Source organism: Scyliorhinus torazame, chromosome 8, assembly GCF_047496885.1.
Source record: "Scyliorhinus torazame isolate Kashiwa2021f chromosome 8, sScyTor2.1, whole genome shotgun sequence".
In the NCBI taxonomy this organism is placed as follows: domain Eukaryota; kingdom Metazoa; phylum Chordata; class Chondrichthyes; order Carcharhiniformes; family Scyliorhinidae; genus Scyliorhinus; species Scyliorhinus torazame.
The window spans coordinates 126,545,102-126,567,653 of NC_092714.1; the positions used below are offsets into that span (position 1 = coordinate 126,545,102).

The window sequence follows — 22,552 nt, forward strand, 5'->3', positions numbered from 1 at the left end:
CGGACCTCCCGGATCGCCGCCCCTTGGGCTGTCTGGGTCTCCAGCAGCTTATCGATTGAAGCCTTCATTGGCTCCAGCAGCTCTGCTTTCAGTTCCTTAGAACAGCGCTGGAGAAGGTCCTGCTGCTCTTGCGCCCACTGCCTCCACGCTGCCTGGACTCCACCCGCCGCCAGCTTGTTCCTCCTCCCTCGCACCTTTCTTTGCTTCAATGGCACTTTTTAAATCGCCCCACTCCTGGTCCAATCCATACACTATCGGGGGAATGTTGCTGTCCCCTTCCCACACTGGGAAACGTCAAACAAGCGCCGTTACGGGCCCTAAAAAGAGCCCAAAAGTCTGTTTTAACAGGAGCTGCTGAACGTGAGACTTAGTTCTGTATAGCCGCAACTGGAAGTCCTCCAAATATGCCACTTGGCCATTAACATTTACAAATTGAAAACTTTTTATAAATTAATTTTATGGGCTGTTTAGCACAGGGCTAAATCGCTGGCTTTGCGAGCAGACCAAGGCAGGCCAGCAGCACGGTTCAATTTCCGTAACAGCCTCCCCGAACAGGCGCCGGAATGTGGCGACTAGGGGCTTTTCACAGTAACTTCATTGAAGCCTACTTGTGACAATAAGCGATTTTCATTTCATTTCATTTCTTTCATACCTTACGTTAATTCACATTTTTAGCCACTTCATGCGATGCATTGAAAACTTTATGGATGCAATTTGCCGCCTTGTCGCACCCGACTCGGTAACCATGCGGCTCATTTGAATATGTCTACGGCGAACGGCCTCCCCAGCGAGGCCTGCACTGAGCAGCGTTTAGTACTGTTCCACACAAACATGGACCCAGGCGATGGGCGACACTTGAGTGGTTGGGGATGGAGGGTAGCAGCCTGGCTCTCCCTCTGCCACCCAGGTGCCTTGGCACTGCCAGCCTGCTACCTTGGCACTGTCAAGAGTCAGGGCCTGAGGGGGCCATGCCCATGAAAAGGGTGATGGGGTATGAATGGCGGTTATGAAGTGGCCTCATAAAAGGTTGGGGCGGGTTAAGGGTGGGGGTCCTGAAAGGGGGAGGACCTGAAAAGTGGGGTGGGGAGGCCTGCAAAGGGGAGGGCCCTCAGCGACCCTATAGTGAGGTGGCTTCACTTGCAGGAGTGGGGGATAATGCCCATGTGTGCGGGGAGTCATATTGCCCATGGGTGGGGGGTGGGGTGGGGCGGTGCGGGACCTTTAAGCTCACTTCAAGATCGGGCACCCTTTCAAAAGGCCGACAACCCGACTGCGCAGGTGAGTACGTCGACTGACCACCCTGCGCATGCGCGATGGCGCACGGAACGCGCTGACGTTGGCGTCATGACGTGTCCGAATTGTGGCTCCGCCCATTTAAAGCAGCAATGTCCGGCAAAAGGACCCCGGTGTCTACAGTGTGGCAAGCTTGGCCACTACGCAGCCCTTTGCAGATCTGCTCCACCGCTCAGCAACCAGCGAACCCAGCTGCGGCGCAGAAGTGTCTGCTCAATACAACAAGGCGTGCCAGATTCCGATCCCGACAGCCCAACAGACCCTGATGCTGAGTACCTCAAGTCCCCATACCGGGTGGGCATCATAACTACATATGCGTTGCCTTCCACCACACCTCACAACGCCTCTCGATCCTCCGTGTGGATCCCGATGACGAGTGGTCTGCTGTCCTCACAGTGAACAAGGCCCGCATCCGGGTCAAACTGGACACCGGCGCATCGGCGAACCTCATCTCGAAATCCGACCTCGACACCATCCGCGCCAAACCAAGCATTCTTCCACCGGCCTGCCAGCTCCTTGACTACAATGGCAACGCCATAGCTGCCAGTGGCTCCTGTCAACTGGGGGTATCCAATAAGGCGATCAAGGCGACGCTGCGGTTTGAAATCATCGGGCCTGACCGAGCATCTCTGCTCGGTGCTCGTGCCTGCAAGGTCCTGAACCTTGTTCAGCGCGTCCACACCATGTCATCATCACCGGCGACGGCCTAGCCCAATGGAAACCTGCAAGCCGACATAGATGACATCATCACGCAGTATCACAGCGTATTCAACCGAATGGGCTCGCTCCCATACCGATACAAAATCCTGCTCAAACCAAATGCCACCCCTGTAATTCATGCACCTCGCCGGGTGCCGGCGCCCCTCAAGGATCGTCTGAAGAAGCAATTACAGGACCTCCAAGACCAGGTCATCATATAAAAGGTTACAGAGCTCACAGACTGGGTCAGCTCCATGGTCTGCGTCAAGAAGCCGTCAGGGGAGCTTCGCATTTGCATTGACCCTAAGGATCTAAACCGCAACATCATGAGGGAGCATTACCCAACACCAAAACGAGAAGAGTTGACCAGTGAGATGGCTCATGCCAAATTCTTTACTAAGCTCGACGCCTCCAAGGGTTTTGGGCAAATACAACTGGATGCGTCCAGTCGCAAGTTGTGCACGTTCAACACCCCGTTTGGTCGTTACTGCTACAACCGGATGCATTTTGGCATCATATCTGCCTCCGAAGTATTTCATCGCATCATGGAACAGATGATGGAGGGCATCGAGGGGGTGCGAGTGTGCGTTGACGAAGTCATTATCTGGTCCACAACGCCCCAGGAACACATCACTCACCTCCAAGAGGTATTCCAAAGAATCCATGAACATGGGCTTCAGCTCAATAGGGCCAAGTGCTCATTTAGTCAATCGGAGATCAAATTCCTAGGTGACCACATCTCGCAGCAGGGCGTATGGCCAGACGCCGACAAGGTCTCGGCGATCAACGTCATGAAGACCCCGGAGGACAAAAAGGCGGTCCTCCACTTTCTTGGAATGGTCAACTTCCTCGGGAAATTCATTCCCAATATGGCATCCCACACCACGGCCCCCGCCATCTTGTCAAAAAGTTGACGGAATTCCAGTGGCTGCCCACGCATGAAGAGGAATGGCATGAGCTGAAAGCAAAACTCATGACAGCCCCGGTCCTAGCGTTCTTCGACCCAACCAAGGAAACCAAGATATCAACTGATGCAAGCCAGGACGGCATTGGGGCGGTGCTCATTCAGCGAGATGACTCTGCGTCCTGGGCTCCAGTGGCGTATGCCTCCAGGGCCATGACGCCCACTGAGCAACGGTACGCTCAGATTGAGAAGGAGTGTCTGGGCCTCCTAACAGGGATAGTCAAGTTCCACGACTATGTTTATGGCCTTCCGAAATTCACGGTAGAGACGGACCACAGGCCTCTAGTCCACATAGTCCAGAAGGATTTAAACGACATGACACCTCGGTTACAGTGTATTCTTCTAAAGCTACGCCGCTACGACTTCGAACTGGTCTACACGCCAGGTGAAGAGCTGATAGTTGCAGATGCCCTGTCCAGGTCCATTACCACACCGCATGAACAAAGTGACTTCACCTGCCACATAGAAGCCCAAGTGCACTTGTGTGCCTCGAACCTTCCGGCCTCCGATGAACGCGTGGTCCAAATTCGTGAGGAGACAGCCAAGGATCCTCTGCTGCAGCGCGTGATGCAGCACCTCAGCAATGACTGGCAGAAGGGACAATGTCCCCAGTTCTATAACGTAAAAGACGACCTGACGGTGGTGGAGGGAATCCTTCTGAAACTCGACAGAATCGTAATTCCTCCAGAGTATGTGTGCTATGGTGCTGGGGCAACTCCATGAGGGTCACCTTGGGGTCGAGAAATGCCGACGCAGAGCTCGGGAGGCGGTCTATTGGCCGGGCATCAGCCAAGACATTGCCGACACAGTCCTCAATTGCCCTACCTGTCAGAGGTTTCAGCCAGTTCAAACCAAAGAAACGTTGCAGCAGCACGAGATTGTGACCTGTCCGTGGTCCAAAGTCGGTTTAGACCTTTTCCATGCCAAGGGGCGTGACTACGTACTCCTGGTGGACTACTTCTCCAGTTACCCAGAAGTAGTGAAAATGTCCGACATCACGTCAAAGGCGGTAATCAAAGCCTACAAAGAAACGTTCGCCAGGCATGGGTTACCGCTCATGGTAATGAGCGACAACGGTCCTTGCTTTTACAGCCAGGAATGGTCTGACTTCGCACAGTCCTACAACGTCCGGCACGTTACCTCCAGTCCCCACTACCCGTAGTCAAACGGAAGGCCGAAAAAGGGGTCCTCATTGTAAAGCGGCTGCTGTGCAAAGCTGCAGATTCAGGCTCCGATTTTAACCTGCCGATGCTGGCATGCAGGGCGACCCCACTGTCCACTGGATTGTCTCCAGCCCAGATGTTCATGAATCGCACTCTGAGGACCACAGTTCCAGCCATCCACGTTCCCGACCTTGACCACCTCACGGTCCTACAGAAAATGCAGCAGTCACGGGCCCCAAGATCATTCCGCATGGCTGATGGCTCCCTGCTACGGCGCAACAGACGGGCACTGCGAAGAGTTCCACGCCCGCTACCTGACCGGCGTGCCCCGCCGCCTACGATGCCTCCTCTGGACGTACCCTACTACGAGGCCACCGATCTACCAGCAATCCTGCCGGTCCACGCGCCCACCACGATGCCAGCGATCCCACCTCTCCAAGCGCAGGCGGCTCCTAATCCACCTCTGCGGTGATTAACAAGAATTCATCGCCCACCACAAAGACTAAATCTATAGACTGAGCTTTTGTACATTTTTGGGACTTCACCAATTGGACCTCTGTAAATATTGTTTTGTTTGCTATGTATCTGCACTATCGCAACCTTCCTATGTATATACGTTCATTTAGACATCTTTCTGTATATAGTCAGGCACATATATATATTTATAAGCATCCACACCTTCGTATTTATTTATTTTTTAAAAAGGTCATAATATCCACACATGTATCTAATGAAGTGCAGACAGGCAGTGATTGACACACAGGATGACCAGTAAGCACACAGCACAGTGCAGCCAATCACCAGACAGGACGCCACCACTATAAAGCCAGAGGGCACTGGGTTTCCCCCTCTCTCTCTGGACCCAGCCACTGAGACAGTCAGAGTCCACGAGCTAGCACAGTGCAAACACCATGCGGTAGCTAGTAAGTCTGGTCAGGCTAGTACAAGGTCTCCAGTCAGTTCATTATAGTGTCGACCCACAGTTAAATATGTATGTTAGTTCTATCGTTCAATAAAACTGTGTTGGATCTTCTACAGAGTTAGAGGTCTGTTACTCGCATCGCTGCATCAAGTGCAGTCCACACCGAACCGACCTGCCTAACACATCAGTGAGAAAGAAGTTGCATTTACACAGTGATTGAAAGCCTTCAATCTAACAATGCAACAGTGGTCTCAGTACAGAGTGGTAGCAGCCATTGTAGAAACAGGATTCTACTCCATGGCCCAGTTGGTGCAGCCCACGAGATATACTGACCTTACTGGTGTGAGCCACTGGAATAGTAATGTGATTCTGGTTTAATGCCCTTCGCTGCATTTGCAGTACCACAACTAAAGGTGGCATAAAGTTACATTTCTGCTCTTTACATTCTTTTAAATTAAATTACCCCAGTAACTAAAATATTATAACAGATTAACAATGAGATCAAGTGTATACTCACTGGCCTTTTTTTTTAAGGTTTCATATTCTCATTCAGTCTATGCTGCTGGGATAAAATCCTGTTTATTGGCTGTAGGATCTTGTAGGGAATGAGTTTGGCAATTCCTCATCAGTCTACAGCACATAATTACTTCTGAATTGATAATCTCATTCATGCCTAGTTTTATGACACATATCTTCATACTTTCCCCCCCCCCCCCCTTTTTGGGGATTAGTTGAGTGGGGGGGGGGGGGGGGGAGGATTCCTTTTTTTAAAAAAAATAAAAAAAATTTAATTACTTTTTCTGAGTTACCAAGCCAGGGCTCAGAGTGTGGGTAAGGGGCAAACCCCTAATCCAGCTCCTCGCCTGCTCCAAAAAACTAATTCAAATTGAATCCAATTCATGGTCCCACAAGAGAGACATACCAGATTTGAACCAAAGGCTCAATCTACATTACACTTGATCTTAGCCAAAAGGCCGAGAAGCGATTGGTGGAAGGATTCCTGAGTTGCTGAGTTGATTGTCAGCCCCATGAACCGTGTTATGAACGCTCTTTCCGTGGTCAACAAGTCCTGGCATTGGACTTGAACCCCCAAAAACTAATGTATCAGAGATTATCTTACAGCACCACCAATAGAGGCACCAAAACACTCCTTCATCTGCCTGAGCTCATGTCTTTGGCTGAGCAGTGTGGTTTCCAGGGTTGGTCACCTCAAAATTGGCTTGCAGACTGGTTGGCAGTCATAGCTCTGCTATTTAACATGGAGCCTTTTTTGAGACACACAATGGTTTCTCACTGTTTGTGCATGGTGGCATAACAGGAAGGAGGGAAGACCTGACCCCACAGATACAAAAGCATGGTAGGGTTTTTCATTTGTTGGCAAAATAGGTAGATGGTGCAGTGCTCTTTAGTTTTCAAGAAAACATACATTAATCCTCTTCCCATATCCCTCATTGGTCTAATAATGGAGCCTTTGATTCTCAATGTTTTTAGGAAATCTCTACCAATTTTTATGTTTAATCATTGTCACTGCTGAACTTTCAGAATACCTCGGTGACCCAAGACGAAATATAAAGGTGCCGGCAGCATTTCTAATGAAGGCACGACAGAAAACCAAGCCAAAGTACGTAGCACGTTACCTCATTCGGATGATGTTCCCAAAGGATACACTAATTTATAGTAATATGCAAGGTGACAAAGCGAGAGGAATCAAACCATTGGATCCTAATAGGATCACAGCTTTACGAGGTGAGCCTTGCTTCGGATGATGGATAATATTTAATTAGGCACGGAGATACTTTTTGAGTTATTTTTCTCCACCTTGTACTACCACAGGTGTTAATTGTATTAAGCCACAGCTTCTCAGATGCTGCACTTGGTTTAATGATTGACACTGCAATGATGTTTAATTGGTTGAGTAATGACTAAAGCCTCGCCTTGAAGTTCCAACAAATTGATCTATTTTCACTTGCTTCTTAAATTGGTCTTTAAACTGAGGTTCTCATATTTAATGAACATAGTAGTGCCAGTACCTGTCTCATTTCCATTCAATGACTGTCAGAATATGGATATATCAAGAGTTCATTTAGAAAACGGAATCCTTTTTAAGCCCTGCAAAGAAAAAAAGTGATAGTTTAGCACCTTTCCCCATTTAGCAACTTTCCCTCTTATGTCAAAATAATGTTCAAGTAGACATGGCTCATATTCCAAGTTTATTGGGATGCATTTTTAAAAAATCTTTTATTTTACAGTCAGTGACAACAATATAATTGTTGTTTGCAATTCATTAAACTAAGACATGTACCATTTGTGCATATATTGGACAAAGGAAAAATGTAATTGAAAGTTTACAACAAATTTTAGTCGTTTGCTGTTTGTGTATTTTTTTCTTATACTGAGTTTACCCCTTTTTTTCCCCCTAGAGTTCCTTTGTACACTTTTCCCCACGTATGATTTGAGTGAGGAAGGCAAAGACTGGAAAACTTGTGTCTCCAATGTAAATTCCATGATACGCAGCCTGCGTTGTGAAATCCAAAAAGGAGCAGTAAGTAGAGTCCAAAGAGAGTAAAGGCATTTATATTGTGTTCATTATTGGCAAGTACACACTAGACTGACTTGAGCATAAACTGAAACTTAAGTAGATCAAATGGTCCTGCAATGCAAATAGATCTGTATTCCTTCTTGGAGAAACTTTTTGAAATGGAACAAGAAAAATGTACTGTTTACAGGCATTGGTATGTTAACATCCCGGAAATGGGGCTGAGCAGACAGGTACAGTTTAGATGTGGTGCTGAGCCAGACAGACCAATACTCCATCTGTACTGACTTCGTTGATCTCAGCTTGAGGACTTAAATCTGTCGCTGTGGCCAATAGCTAGGGAGGGTAAAAACTATCCAGGGTTTCTGTTCCTGACTACTGTCTAAGACCCACTTCCGGAGAGGTTTGTGAAAGTCAATGCAGGTGAGAACAGTATTGGGATCTGATGCTTTCCAGGATAGATAAGTCAGCTGATAGTCAATCTAGACTCGCACATGAAGAATGAACACAGATAGTGTATGGGGACGCCAGTGGGGTGGGGGGGGGGGGGGGGGGGGGGGGGGGGTTTACTACTGGGGTTAAAAAAAACTCTAAAAATAACCTTCACACCACGATCATGAATTTGCGTAATTCTTGCTGATTCTCTGCTGCTTTGATCCACCTCCTCCTCGTGTCTTTCGTATGGTTTCTTTTTCTGTTTTGGTGGCTTTAAACTTTTTAGTAACAATTCATATTCAACCTTTGGTTATTTGGTGGAATGATTTGAACATGTCCTTATGGCAAATCTTCACATATTAGCTGGCAGAAAGGCATTTCAAAATTACATCTTCAGTGAAGCTTAATTACTTTGTGCATAAATAGCCATTGTTACTGTGTAATGTACTAATCTGATTTGGCACAAGTTGGACCCATAGGAATGAGCACAGGTTTCAGTTATATGTCCGTTATTAGAGTATTGCCGTTAGTAGATGTTATCTTTTCTGCTTGTTTTCCATTCTTGGAAGTAATTCCTTGGAATTTCTTTTGGAAGCAGTTCCTTGGAATTTCTTTTAAAAATTAATTGAGCTTTTTGTTCCCTCTCCCTCTCCAAACTGACTCTTTACTTCTCCTCACTTAAAGATGGTGGGTCTTACTGCACCAATGTGAAGCTGCATGGCACCCATTGCAAGCAGCCGTTCTTCCTTTTGTATGTGTCTGGATGGCGAGTGTCAGTCAAAACCATCAGAGTTGACCCTAATCTTGCCCCCATTTGTTGCACATGCATGCACTATTCTAATCGAGCTTCCTAATTGGAAGAGACTGTTTCTTCCTTTACCCAACCCTCAGACTAATTGTAATGCACGATCACAACCCCAAGCCAGATTGAACAACGTGTAATGAATCAAACTGAAAATCTTGTTTCTATACCATGTGTTACATTTAGCAACTGAGCTGTGTAACATTTTTGTCTTTATTCCCAGTTGTACCTTGTTTTCTTTAACACACTAGCTTTCTTTCATGTGAAAGCTGTGAAACTACTGTTGTGCTAGTTCAGTATAATCTTAAATACCAGCCAACAGTAAATGCCTCTTTTAATGGACACGTACAATCAAAACGCCTCCATTTTTCCTAATTAATGGTTTTTATAGTAACATTTTCTGACTGGAATGTATAACCCATGCAAATATCTGAGCTAGATTCTGTAAAAATGAAAATTTAAATAAGAGGTAAAAATATTCTGCACTAATCTGTACTGTGAATGATTACTGTATATGTATGACTTTCATTGATCTGTCCTATAGTAAATAGTTGCAGTCTCAAGGAGCAGTCGTTTTTCAACTTTAAGCTTGTTGTTGTTTAACAGTTGTTTAAAGTGTTGTATGTTCACTGTCCACGTATATTAAAGTTGCTTTTAATATATTCACTCTTTTAAGTCGTTTACTTCTACATGTAACTTGTAGGCTGCAGCAAGGCCTAACACTACAAGTTAGATCCATATGCTCCCTGATCCTCCAGTGGTACGTTTTCACCAAAATGAACTTGAAGAGCAGTTAGAATCTGCCACGAATGCAGTGGCCAAGAATCAAAATGGAAACCCCATTGCTGATGCAATGCTCCTCAGTCCCGACTGTTTTAAAAATAGGTGTGAAGGTTCAACTGGTGGGTAGAATCCGATTATCAGTCAGATTAATTCATGAGGTGAAACTGTGGCCTCTCCAACCCCCGTTCCTACTGCAGATTGTACAAACGACCTGGATGCCAGAGGCTTTTCATGATCAGCTACTGAAGCAGTCAATTAAACTCTATGTAATCAGTTGGATTTTAACAATAATAACCTTTATTGTCACAAGTAGGCTTACATTAACACTGCAATGAAGTTACTGTGAAAATCCCCTAGTGGCCACATTCCGGCGCCTGTTCTGGTACACGGAGGGAGAATTTAGAATATCCAATCCACCTAACCTGCATGCCTTTCGGGACTTCTGGGAGAAAACCGGAGCACCCGGAGGAAACCCACACAGACACTGGGAGAACGTGCAGACTCCGTGCAGACTCCACACAGACAGTGACCCAAGCCGGGAATCGAATCTGGGACGCTGGAGCTGTTAAGCAACAGTGCTACCCACTGTGCTACCGTGCCACCCATAATAACATATAAATAAGCATATTTGCAAGTGTAGGATCAGCACCAAATTACTTATTTTAAAAATTACATTTGATTGGTAGTTTAACGATTGGACTGGCGATGCCATGTATTACTTGTGGCTTTGCTATTTACAACAGTGACTCTAAACATTGTCGGAGCTGCACCACTGAATTTCTTTTGAAAAAAGTATCTTGTGACGTCTACAAATTTCTTAATTCAAACAGGAATCGATGATGCCTGATTGCATCAAGCATACTGAGCCCTCCAGCACTTTTCTTTCATGGCCCAAGTTGCAGTTACAGCAGCACAATTCAGCAATTTCATCTCTGTGTTCATTTTAATGGAGCGGGCCACTTATAATTACTGTTCAACAGTGAGGGTTCTTATGAAACAGGACAGAAGTGTCAGGAAATTGTGGTGTATCAGGGAACCTCTTGTGTCTATGGCCCCATAGGTATCAGCGAGAGTTTCAAGGTGTCACCAAAATAGCATCTTCTGAGAATAAAATCTTTTAAAATTCCCATTCTGCAAGTACTGTCAACAAAACAAAAAAAGTGCTCTAACAATGTCCGGGGTGTCCCATTTATTACTAAGAGCGAAACACTGAAATATATCTTTAATCTAGTTCCCCAAAAAAGTTCAGAGGAAGATGGGACTTAAAGCAAGAGTAGGCCATTCGGCCCTTCAAGCCTGTTGTGCTATTCAATAAGGTTATGTGGATCTGGTTGTGGTCACAACTCCACTTTGCCACCTGCCTGTCCCCATAACCCTCGATTCCCTCGTGTATTTGCCTAACTCTGCCTTGAATAAATTCAGCGGCCCAGCCTCCACTGCTTTCTGAGGAAGAGAATTCCACAGACGAACAATCCTCAAGAGAAAGAAAATCTTGTTTCCAACTTAAAAAGGGTAGATCTCTTATTCTTGAATGTACCCCCCCTAGTCCTAGTCTCTCCCGCAATTGGAAACCTCCTCCTGTACACTGTATTCCACATTTATTTTCATCAAAGCCCTTGCGTTGCTGCAGTAAAACTTCCCTACATTTATATTCCATTCCCCTTGCAATAAATGTTTTAAAATTCTAAATATAGATCAGAGCACTGATGCAAGGTCGTACCAATGTGCCACAAAGTTGGAGGAGAGGTGACACCACACCCCCATCTCCCAGATCCATTGGTGATGGTTGGCAGTGGGCTCTTTCCCTCACAGACCGTGCAGCATGAACTCTCCCTGTTTGCTCCGTTTGAATAGGGTAGGCGGGGCAACAGGTTGCTTGGGATTCGATGTCTGTTTTGTGAGGTAAAGGGCCGAAAATTAACAAAAGCGTGTCAGTGAATATTTGCTCAATCAGTGGCTCACTGCAGCTTGTGCTTAGAAGCTGTTTACAGAGCTGAGCACAGCATGGGTAGCTCATCAAACTGTCCACTGCCACCAGGTACTAGCAAGCCAGGTCCAGTTCTCAACCAGACTGTCATTCACCAGAGGGGCAGACGACCGTGAATGTTGACATTTTTTAACACTGCGACGTGAACTTGGAGCTTAGATCACCATCTGCAATGTGCATCTCTCTGACGCTCTGCTAAGGGATCTTGCTGTGTGTGCACTTGCTGCTGATTAGTACCACACACGTGGCAGGATTTATACTTAAATAGCTGTGTTTTGTTACACCGGGTGACTGGATTTTTTTTCTACACGGGAGGGGGGGCTTCAGAAGTAAAATGATTGAGAACATCGGTGTTTGTAATGGCAAAGGTCACTCTCTCTCTCTCTCGCTCTCTCCATGATTTCCTGGAATTTCTGCACCATAATTTTCAGCAAATTTTGCCCCATGATATCATTTTACTTCGCTCATACAGCTTTCTGTGATTTGTTTCTTGAAATCATGGCTGGCTGGTATGTTTTAAAGTTGTCTACATTTGATTTTTTTTTTTAACGGTTTTAAATTACATAATGGGGTATAGCATTCTATAGTGAATGAAGGACTGTACAGAATTCAACCAATAGGTTGCGTGTCAAATACATTTTTCCAATCTTCCATCATAAAGGTTACATCTGTTTCCTCGCCTGTAATAATGGAACGGATGTATACTAGTTAGATCTAGGTTATTCATGGAAGCATCAACTATTCCCATTACAGGCCAATGATTAGCTTGCTGATGTGTTAGCGCTGTGTCTAAGGGAATCAAAGAATCTCTACAGTGCAGAATAAGGCCATTTGGCCCATCGAGTCTGCACCAACCTTGCAAAAGCTCCTCCGCCCCATTCCCACAACCCCACCTAACCTGCACATCTTTGGACCTTGGGAGGAAACTGGAGCACCCGGAGAAAACCCACGCAGACACTGGGAGAAAGTGCAAGCTGCACACAGACAGTCATCCACGGCTGGAATTGAACCCGGCTCCCTGGAGCTGTGAGGCAGCAGTGCTAACCACCGTGCTGCCGGGTGGGGGGGGATCTCTGGCCTCCACGTGAGAGAGAGATAATAAAAATCTGGAACAATGAATTCAGTTTTGTTTTAAGAGATGAAAAATCTTCTATGAGCAACCGTGACCATGGAGCTGCCAGACTGTTGTAAATGCCCAACTGTTTCCCTGATGTCCTTTTGTAGAGGAGGAAAATGCTGGTCTTTTCTGTTCTGTATCTGACTCTAGCCCCACACCAACATAGTTCATTATAAATTGCCCTCTGGAGCAAATCATTTAGTTGCATCACAACTGCTACAAAGATTTAACAGCTCCTTAGAGAAACTATGGATGGGTAATTAATACTGGCATTGCCAATGATGAACGGGGATGCAAAAATATATCTTTATTCAAGGCTTTTCATATATATACAGAAAATTCCAGAAGAATAATACATCAACTGAAACAAGCAACCACCAACCCCCAACTTCCCCTGATACCAACACCCCACCACATCCTGCCGTCCCAATTCTTACCACCCCCCGCCCCCCCCCCTCCAGCTGACCCCTCAATCCTCCTTGAAGAAATCAATGAAAGGTTTCTACCTACGGGTGAACCCCTCCACCGACCCCTGCTAGCGAACTTGACCTTCTCCAACCTCAGGAATTCTGCCAGGTCGCTCACCCATACCCCTGCCTTTGGTAGCTCCGAATCACACCAACACAACCAAATCTGTCTCCAGGTTATCAGGGAGGCAAAAGCCAGTACCTCGGCCTCTCTTTCCGCCCCTCCCCGGATCTTCCTGCACCACAGGCCTCTGGACTCGGGGCCACTCCGACACCCAGAATCTCGGACATAACGTCTGAAAATCCCTGCCAGAACCCCCTCCGTCTTGGACACACACAAACATGTGGGCGTGATTCGCGGGACGCCCTGCACACCCCTCATACCTGTCTTCCACCCCCTCAAAGAACCTGTTCATCCTCGCGGGCCCTATGCATCATTTTAAACTGGATGAGGCTTGACCTCGCATACGATGAGGACCCATTCACCCTCCACAAGGCCTCCACCCACGTCCTGTCCTGCAGCTCCCCTCCCAGTTCCTCCTCCCACTTGCGTTGATCTCCTCCACCGGAGTGTCCTCCCTCTCCATCAATTCCTTATATATACACCTGACACACTCCCGTTTCGTCCTCTGACAACAATTTATCCTGGAACACCAGAGGCGTCAGCCCTGGGAAGGACGGCACCCCTCTCCTCATGAAATCCCTCACCTGCAGGTACCTGAAACCATTCCCTTTGGCCAATTCATACAATTCCTCCAACTCCTCCAGCCCTGCAGATTTGCCCCCTATAAAATACTTGATCCCCATCTCCAGCAACCTCTGGAACCTCTCATCCAGCCCCACCGGCATAAACCTATGGTTGTCATATATCGGCACGCACAACGGACATGCCCTCCAGCCCAAAATGTTGCCTGCACTGGCTACACATCCTTACGCCGATACCACCACTGAGCTCACAGAGTACCTGGCTGGCGAGAATAGTAAAGCCACCAAAAACTCATTCCCTTACACGACGCCGTCTCCACGCCCCCCCCCCCCCCCCCCCCAGACCAACCTCTCCTCCACAGCCCATTTCCTCACCATCGCAATATACGCCAGCTAATAGTAATTTATCAGATTCGTAACACCTTCCCTGCACCCTCTCCCCCTCCACCTTGGGAACTCCATCCCATCCAGAAACCGCCGCATCCCCTCCTCCCCTGTTGGAGGCTCTGACTCATACAGTCTAATATAGAAGGCCTCAAATGCCCCCTTCGGATCTGACATCACCTTACCTCTCTTGTCCCTCACCCTACCAATCTCTCTCGCCACTGCTTGCTTTCTCAACTGGTGGCTCAGCATTCTTTCCTCCATCTCCCTGTACTCCGACACTGGCCCTTCCCCGTGGACACCAGTCCAAACTCCATCTTTCTTAACAGCCTCTCCTCTGGTGCCGCTGAGATCCTCTGATCCACCAGAATCTCATCTACCAGCCTTGCTCTCTCCTATTGCTCCACCCTCTCCCTGTGGGCCCAAATCAAAATCAGTTCCCCTAACTACTGCCTTGAGTGCCTCCCACATGGCGGCTGTGACCTCTCCCGTGACGTTCAATTCCATATATCCCCGGATGGCAGCCCTCACCCACTCGCGCGCACCGTCATCCATCAACAGCCCCACGTCTAACCTCCAGTGCGGCCACTGGGCCTCCCCCTGAACCACCCGCAAATCCACCCAATGCAGCGCCTGGTCAGGAAGCACAATCGCCGAGTCCTCTGATTTGGCCATCCCGCCAGCAGCGCATTGTCCAGCACAAAAAGAAAACGATCCAAGAGTACATCCGGAGCACATCGGAGAAGTATGAAAACTCCTTCACCCTTGGCCTCCCAAACCTCCACGGGTCCACTCCCCCAATGCGCTCCATGAACCCCCTCAACACTCTTGCCATCACCGACACCCGTGGCGACTTAGGACTCGACCATTCCAGACTCAGGTCCAGGACCGTATTGAAATAACACCCCCATAATCAGCCGATGCTTGTTCAGGTCCGGGATCTTCCCTAACAACCCCCTCAAAGTCCACACATTCACCAGGACCACCGGCATCCCCTCCAGCTTTCACTGACCATATCATACCTAACCCTCGGATCAGCCACTGCTCTCCACCTCAAAAGCCACCCTCTTATTTAAAAAATAATAATTTTAGAGTACCCAATTCATTTTCTCGAATGAAGGGGCAATTTAGCGTGGCCAATCCACCTACCCTGCACATCTCTTGGGTTGTGGAGGCGAAACCCACACAAACACTGGGAGAATATGCAAACTCCACACGGACAGTGACCCAGAGCCGGGATTGAACCTGGGACCTCAGCGCCGTGAGGCAGCAAATGCTAACCACTGTGCCACCGTGCTGCCCGAGGGTGAGATTGTTCTCGTTACACCATGCCCACGCTCTTTTTAACCAACACCGCCAACCCCTTCATCTTCAGGACCAGCCCCAGTGCAACACCTGCCCCACCCATCCCTTCCTCGGTGTCGTCTGATCCCCCAACTTCAGGTGTGTCTCTTGCAAAAACACGTCTGTACTCAGACTCCTCAGAAGAATGAACATACATGATCTTTTTTAAAAAAAAATATTTTATTGAAAATTTTTGGTCAACCATCACAGTACATTGTGTATCATTTACACAATAATATAACAGTATAAATAACAATGACCTGTTTTATAAACAAAGAATAAATAATATATAACAAAAACGAAAACTAAAAGGCAACTGCCTTGTCTCAGATAAACACTCTCCAAAAATATGATTTAATATACAATTATTTATAGCAACGACCTATACATATTATACATATATATTAACAACCCTGAGAGTCCTTCTGGTTCCTCTCCCCCCCCCCCCCCCACCCCCCCCCCCCCCCACCTCCCCTGGGCTGCTGCTGCTGCCTTCTTCTTTTCCATTCCCTCTATCTTTCTGTGAGGTATTCGACGAACGGTTGCCACCGCCTGGTGAACCCTTGAGCCAATCCCCTTAGGACGAACTTAATCCGTTCCAGCTTTATAAACGCTGCCATGTCATTTATCCAGGTCTCCACCCCCGGGGGCTTGGCTTCCTTCCACATCAACAGTATCCTGCGCCGGGCTACTAGGGACGCAAAGGCCAAAACATCGGCCTCTCTCGCCTCCTGCACTCCCGGCTCTTGTGCAACCCCAAATATAGCCAACCCCCAGCTTGGTTCGACCTGGACCCCCACTACTTTCGAAAGCACCTTTGTCACCCCCACCCAGAACCCCTGTAGTGCCGGACATGACCAGAACATGTGGGTGTGATTCGCCGGGCTTCTCGAGCGTCTCGCACACCTATCCTCTACCCAAAAAAATTTACTGAGCCGTGCTCCAGTCATATGTGCCCTGTGTAACACCTTAAATTGAATCAGGCTTAGCCTGGCACACAAGGACGATGAGTTTACCCTACTTAGGGCATCTGCCCACAGCCCCTCCTCAATCTCCTCCCCCAGCTCTTCTTCCCATTTCCCTTTCAGCTCATCTACCATAATCTCCCCCTCGTCCCTCATTTCCCTATATATATCTGACACCTTACCGTCCCCCACCCATGTCTTTGAGATCACTCTGTCCTGCACCTCATGCGACGGGAGCTGCGGGAATTCCCTCACCTGTTGCCTCGCAAAAGCCCCCAGTTGCATATACCGGAATGCATTCCCTTGGGGCAACCCATATTTCTCGGTCAGCGCTCCCAGACTTGCGAACTTCCCATCCACAAACAGATCTTTCAGTTGCGTTACTCCTGCTCTTTGCCATATTCCAAATCCCCCATCCATTCTCCCCGGGGCAAACCTATGGTTATTTCTTATCGGGGACCCCACCAAGGCTCCCGTCTTTCCCCTATGCCGTCTCCACTGTCCCCAAATTTTCAAAGTCGCCACCACCACCGGGCTTGTGGTGTATTTCTTCGGTGAAAACGGCAATGGGGCCGTCACCATAGCTTGTAGGCTAGTCCCCCTACAGGATGCCCTCTCCAATCTCTTCCATGCCGCTCCCTCCTCTTCTCCCATCCACTTACTCACCATTGAGATATTGGCGGCCCAGTAGTACTCACTTAGGCTCGGTAGTGCCAGCCCCCCCCTATTACGCTGTAAGAATCCCTTCCTCACTCTCGGGGTCTTCCCGGCCCACACAAAACTCATGATACTCTTTTCGATCCTTTTGAAAAAAGCCTTCGTGATCACCACCGGGAGGCACTGAAACACAAAGATGAATCTCGGGAGGACTACCATTTTAACCGCCTGCACCTTCCCTGCCAGTGCAGGGATACCATGTCCCATCTCTTGAAGTCCTCCTCCATTTGTTCCACCAATCGCGTTAAATTTAACCTATGCAATGTACCCCAACTCTTAGCTATCTGGATCCCCAAGTAACGAAAGTCCCTTGTTACCTTCCTCAGTGGAAAGTCCTCTATTTCTCTGCTCTGCTCCCCTGGATGCACCACAAACAACTCACTTTTCCCCATGTTCAGTTTATATCCTGAGAATTCTCCAAACTCCCGAAGTGTCCGCATTATCTCTGGCATCCCCTCCGCCGGGTCCGCCACATACAACAAATCATCCGCATACAGAGATACCCGGTGTTCTTCTCCTCCTCTAAGTACTCCCCTCCACTTCTTGGAACCCCTCAATGCTATTGCCAGGGGCTCAATCGCCAGTGCAAACAATAATGGGGACAGAGGGCATCCCTGCCTTGTCCCTCTATGGAGCCGAAAGTATGCAGATCCCCGTCCATTCGTGACCACACTCGCCACTGGGGCCCTATACAACAGCTGCACCCATCCAACATAATCATCTCCAAAACCAAATCTCCTCAGCACCTTCCACAAATAATCCCACTCCACTCTATCAAATGCTTTCTCGGCATCCATCGCCACCACTATCTCCGCTTCCCCCTCTGGTGGGGGCATCATCATTACCCCTAGCAGCCTCCGTATATTCGTATTCAGCTGTCTCCCCTTCACAAACCCAGTTTGGTCCTCATGGACCACCCTCGGGACACAATCCTCTATCCTCATTGCCATTACCTTGGCCAGAATCTTAACGTCTACATTTAGGAGGGAAATAGGTCTATAGGACCCGCATTGCAGCGGGTCCTTTTCTTTCTTTAGGAGAAGCGATATCGTTGCCTCAGACATAGTCGGAGGCAGCTGTCCCCTTTCCTTTGCCTCATTAAAGGTCCTCATCAGTAGCGGGGCGAGCAAGTCCACATATTTCCTGTAAAATTCAACTGGGAATCCATCCGGTCCCGGAGCCTTCCCCGCCTGCATGCTCCTAATTCCTTTCACTACTTCCTCTATTTCAATCTGTGCTCCCAGTCCCACCCTTTCCTGCTCCTCCACCTTGGGAAATTCCAGCCGGTCCAGAAAGCCCATCATTCTCTCCCTCCCATCCGGGGGTTGAGCTTCGTATAATTTTTTATAAAATGCCTTGAACACTCCATTCACTCTCTCCGCTCCCCGCTCCATCTCTCCTTCCTCATCCCTCACTCCCCCTATTTCCCTTGCTGCTCCCCTTTTCCTCAATTGGTGGGCCAGCAACCTGCTCGCCTTCTCCCCATATTCGTACTGTACACCCTGTGCCTTCCTCCACTGTGCCTCTGCAGTACCCGTTGTCAGCAAGTCAAATTCTACGAGTAGCCTTTGCCTTTCCCTGTACAGTCCCTCCTCCGGTGCCTCCGCATATTGCCTGTCCACCCTCAGAAGTTCTTGCAGCAACCGCTCCCGTTCCCTACTCTCCTGCTTTCCTTTATGTGCCCTTATTGATATCAGCTCCCCTCTAACCACTGCCTTCAGCGCCTCCCAGACCACTCCCACCTGGACCTCCCCATTATCATTGAGTTCCAAGTACTTTTCAATGCACCCCCTCACCCTTAGACACACACCCTCATCTGCCATTAGTCCCATGTCCATTCTCCAGGGTGGGCGCCCTTCTGTTTCCTCCCCTATCTCCAAGTCCACCCAATGTGGAGCGTGATCCAAAATGGCTATAGCCGTATACTCCGTTCCCCTCACCTTCGGGATCAATGCCCTTCCCAAAACAAAAAAGTCTATTCGCGAATAGACTTTGTGGACATAGGAGAAAAACAAAAACTCCTTACTCCTAGGTCTGCTAAATCTCCACGGGTCGACTCCTCCCATCTGCTCCATAAAATCTTTAAGCACCTTGGCTGCTGCCGGCCTCCTTCCAGTCCTGGACCTCGACCTGTCCAGCCCTGGTTCCAACACCGTATTTAAATCTCCCCCCATTACCAACTTTCCCACCTCTAGGTCCGGGATGCGTCCTAACATACGCCTCATAAAATTGGCATCATCCCAGTTCGGGGCATATACATTTACCAAAACCACCGTCTCCCCCTGTAGTTTGCCACTCACCATCACGTATCTGCCCCCGCTATCTGCCACTATAGTCTTTGCCTCAAACATTACCCGCTTCCCCACTAATATAGCCACCCCCCTGTTTTTCGCATCTAGCCCCGAATGGAACACCTGCCCCACCCAACCTTTGCGTAGTCTCACCTGGTCTATCAGTTTCAAGTGCGTTTCCTGTAACATAACCACGTCTGCCTTAAGTTTCTTAAGGTGTGCGAGTACCCGTGCCCTCTTTATCGGCCCGTTCAGCCCTCTCACGTTCCACGTGATCAGCCGGGTTGGGGGGCTTTTTACCCCCTCCCCCTTGTCGATTAGCCATCCCCTTTTTCCAGCTCCTCACCCGGTTCCCACGCAGCTGTGTCCCCCCCAGGCGGTGCCCCCCCCGCCTATCCCACCCCATACCAGCTCCCCCCTCTCCCCAGTAGCAGCAGCCCAATAATTCCCCCCTCCCACCCCCCCCCGCTAGATCCCCCACTAGCGTAGTTACACCCCCCCATGCTGCTCCCAGAAGTCAGCAAACTCTGGCCGACCTCGGCTGCCCCCCCGTGACCTCGGCTCGCACCGTGCGACGCCTCCTCCTTCCTGCTTCCCTATTCCCGCCATGATTATCATAGCGCGGGAACCGAGCCCCGCTTCCCCCTTGGCCCCGTCCCCAATGGCCAACGCCCCATCTCTTCCACCTCCTTTCCTCCCCCCACCACCTCCTGTGGAAGAGAGAAAAGTTACCACATCGCAGGATTAATAACATAAAACTCCTCTTTCCCCCCTTTTTACCCCCCCTCTTCGCCCCCCATACTCGCCCCACCACTTTGTTTCAAACGTTCTTTTTTAATAACCCGCTCATTCCAATTTTTTTTCCACGATAAAAGTCCACGCCTCATCCGCCGTCTCAATGTAGTGGTGCCTCCCTTGATATGTGACCCACAGTCTTGCCGGTTGCAGCATTCCGAATTTTATCTTCTTTTTGTGAAGCACCGCCTTGGCCCGATTAAAGCTCGCCCTCCTTCTCGCCACCTCCGCACTCCAGTCTTGGTATACGCGGATCACCGCGTTCTCCCACTTACTGCTCCGAGTTTTCTTTGCCCATCTAAGGACCATCTCTCTATCCTTAAAACGGAGGAATCTCACCACTATGGCTCTAGGAATTTCTCCTGCTCTCGGTCCTCGCGCCATCACTCGGTATGCTCCCTCCACCTCCAGCGGACCCGCCGGGGCCTCCGCTCCCATTAACGAGTGCAGCATCGTGCTCACATATGCCCCGACGTCCGCTCCCTCCGCACCTTCAGGAAGACCAAGAATCCTTAGGTTGTTCCTCCTCGCGTTGTTCTCCAACGCCTCCAGCCTTTCCACACATCGTTTATGGTGTGCCTCGTGCATCTCCGTCTTCACCACCAGGCCCTGTATGTCGTCCTCATTCTCGGCAGCCTTTGCCTTCACGACCCGAAGCTCCCGCTCCTGGGTCTTTTGCTCCTCCTTTAGCCCTTCGATCGCCTGTAATATCGGGGCCAACAGCTCCTTCTTCATTTCCTTTTTGAGTTCTTCCACGCAGCGTTTCAAAAACTCGTGTTGTTCAGGGCCCCATATTAAACTGCCACCTTCCGACGCCATCTTGGTTTTTGCTTGCCTTCCTTGCCGCTGCTCTAAAGGATCCACCGCAATCCGGCCACCTTCCTCTCCTTTTTTCATCCGTATCCAGGGGGGATTCCCTTCTGGTTCACCGCACAGTACTTTTTAGCCGTTAAAATTGCCGTTGGGGCTCTTATTAAGAGCCCAAAAGTCCGTTCCACCGGGAGCTGCCGAAACGTGCGACTCAGCTGGTCATCGCCGCACCCGGAAGTCCCATACATGATCTTTTAACCGGCACGTTCAACCCTCTCACATTCCACATGACCAGCCTAGTCGGGGGGGCTCCCCGCCTCCCTCCCCTACCGATCAGCCATACCCCCTTTTAAGCTGGCCCGTGTCACATGCCCCTCCAGGCCCGCCCACAGATGTGCACCGCCACCTCTCTCTTCCCAACTGTGCCACACCAAGGTCAGCAACTCTTCCCCACCCCCCCCCCCCCAACCAGTCGACCCTCCACTTCATTCCCATTAATTAGCCCACCCAGCTAGCATGGTGGCCACGCCCTTGGTCTCTTGACTTCCTCTCACTCCTCCAGTCCACCTCCCAAATCCTCCAAACCATCAATAAACATAGGGCACACTCGCCATCACCACTCCCCTGTCGAAGCCCATCCCAAGTGCCCCACAATGAACATAAAGCTCTTCAAAGTTCAATGTCCTCACACTCCTCCCAGTCCACGGTCCCTCACAAAATCCATCGCCTCCTCTGGCAAGTCAAAATAAAATTCCTGCTTTTGATGCGTCACCCAAAAGCGGGCAGGGTACAAAACCCTGAACTTCACCCCCTTCTTAGTGGGCTGCCTTTATACAGTTGTACCCGGCCCTCCACTTAACCAGCTCCGTACCCAGGTCCTGGTAAATCCGCAGCTCCCTCCCTTCCCAAGTGCATTTCTTCATCTGCCATGCCCACTTCAGAATTTTTTCTTTGTGCAAAAATCGATGCTGCCTCGTCACCATCACCTTTGGCGGTTCCCCCACCTGCGGCCTCCTGTGTGCCTGATCCACCTTGAGGGGCCAATGAAAGGCCCCCTCCCTCATCAACCTCCCACATGCTCCCTCAATGCCCACAGCCAACCTGACGATCCTCAAATTCTGCTTCCTGGAGAGGTTCTAGAGATCCTCCAATTTCTCCCTTAGCCTCTTCTGACTGCTCAACACCATCCCCATCTCCACCTCCAGCGATGTCAGCTGATCCTCATGCTCCCCACCGACCCCTCCACCCTCTGGATCGCCAGGCCCTGAGCCTCCTGACTCTGCTCCACTCTCAATCGCAGCTCTGAGCGGCTCCACCACCGTGGCCAAATCCTCCAAAGCCTCTTTCCTCTGCTGTTGGAATTTATTATTTAA

General features: G+C 49.2%; 1 protein-coding gene and 1 non-coding gene across 6 annotated transcripts in view; one reads left to right on the forward strand and one right to left on the reverse strand.

The window, feature by feature from the left end:
• The window catches only part of LOC140428098 (uncharacterized), a 135,484-nt gene that overhangs the window by 70,681 nt on the left and 42,251 nt on the right, over positions 1 to 22,552 (forward strand). For all 5 annotated transcript variants that reach the window (XM_072514146.1, XM_072514147.1, XM_072514148.1 and 2 more), the window contains 2 exons: positions 6,584 to 6,787; positions 7,462 to 7,583. In XM_072514146.1, coding sequence (XP_072370247.1) covers positions 6,584 to 6,787; positions 7,462 to 7,583 — 326 coding nt within the window. The remainder of the gene's footprint in view (positions 1 to 6,583; positions 6,788 to 7,461; positions 7,584 to 22,552) is intronic.
• Positions 5,834 to 6,027, reverse strand: LOC140428982 (U2 spliceosomal RNA). Its single transcript, XR_011948967.1, has one exon. It is a non-coding gene; the product is annotated as a U2 spliceosomal RNA (small nuclear RNA).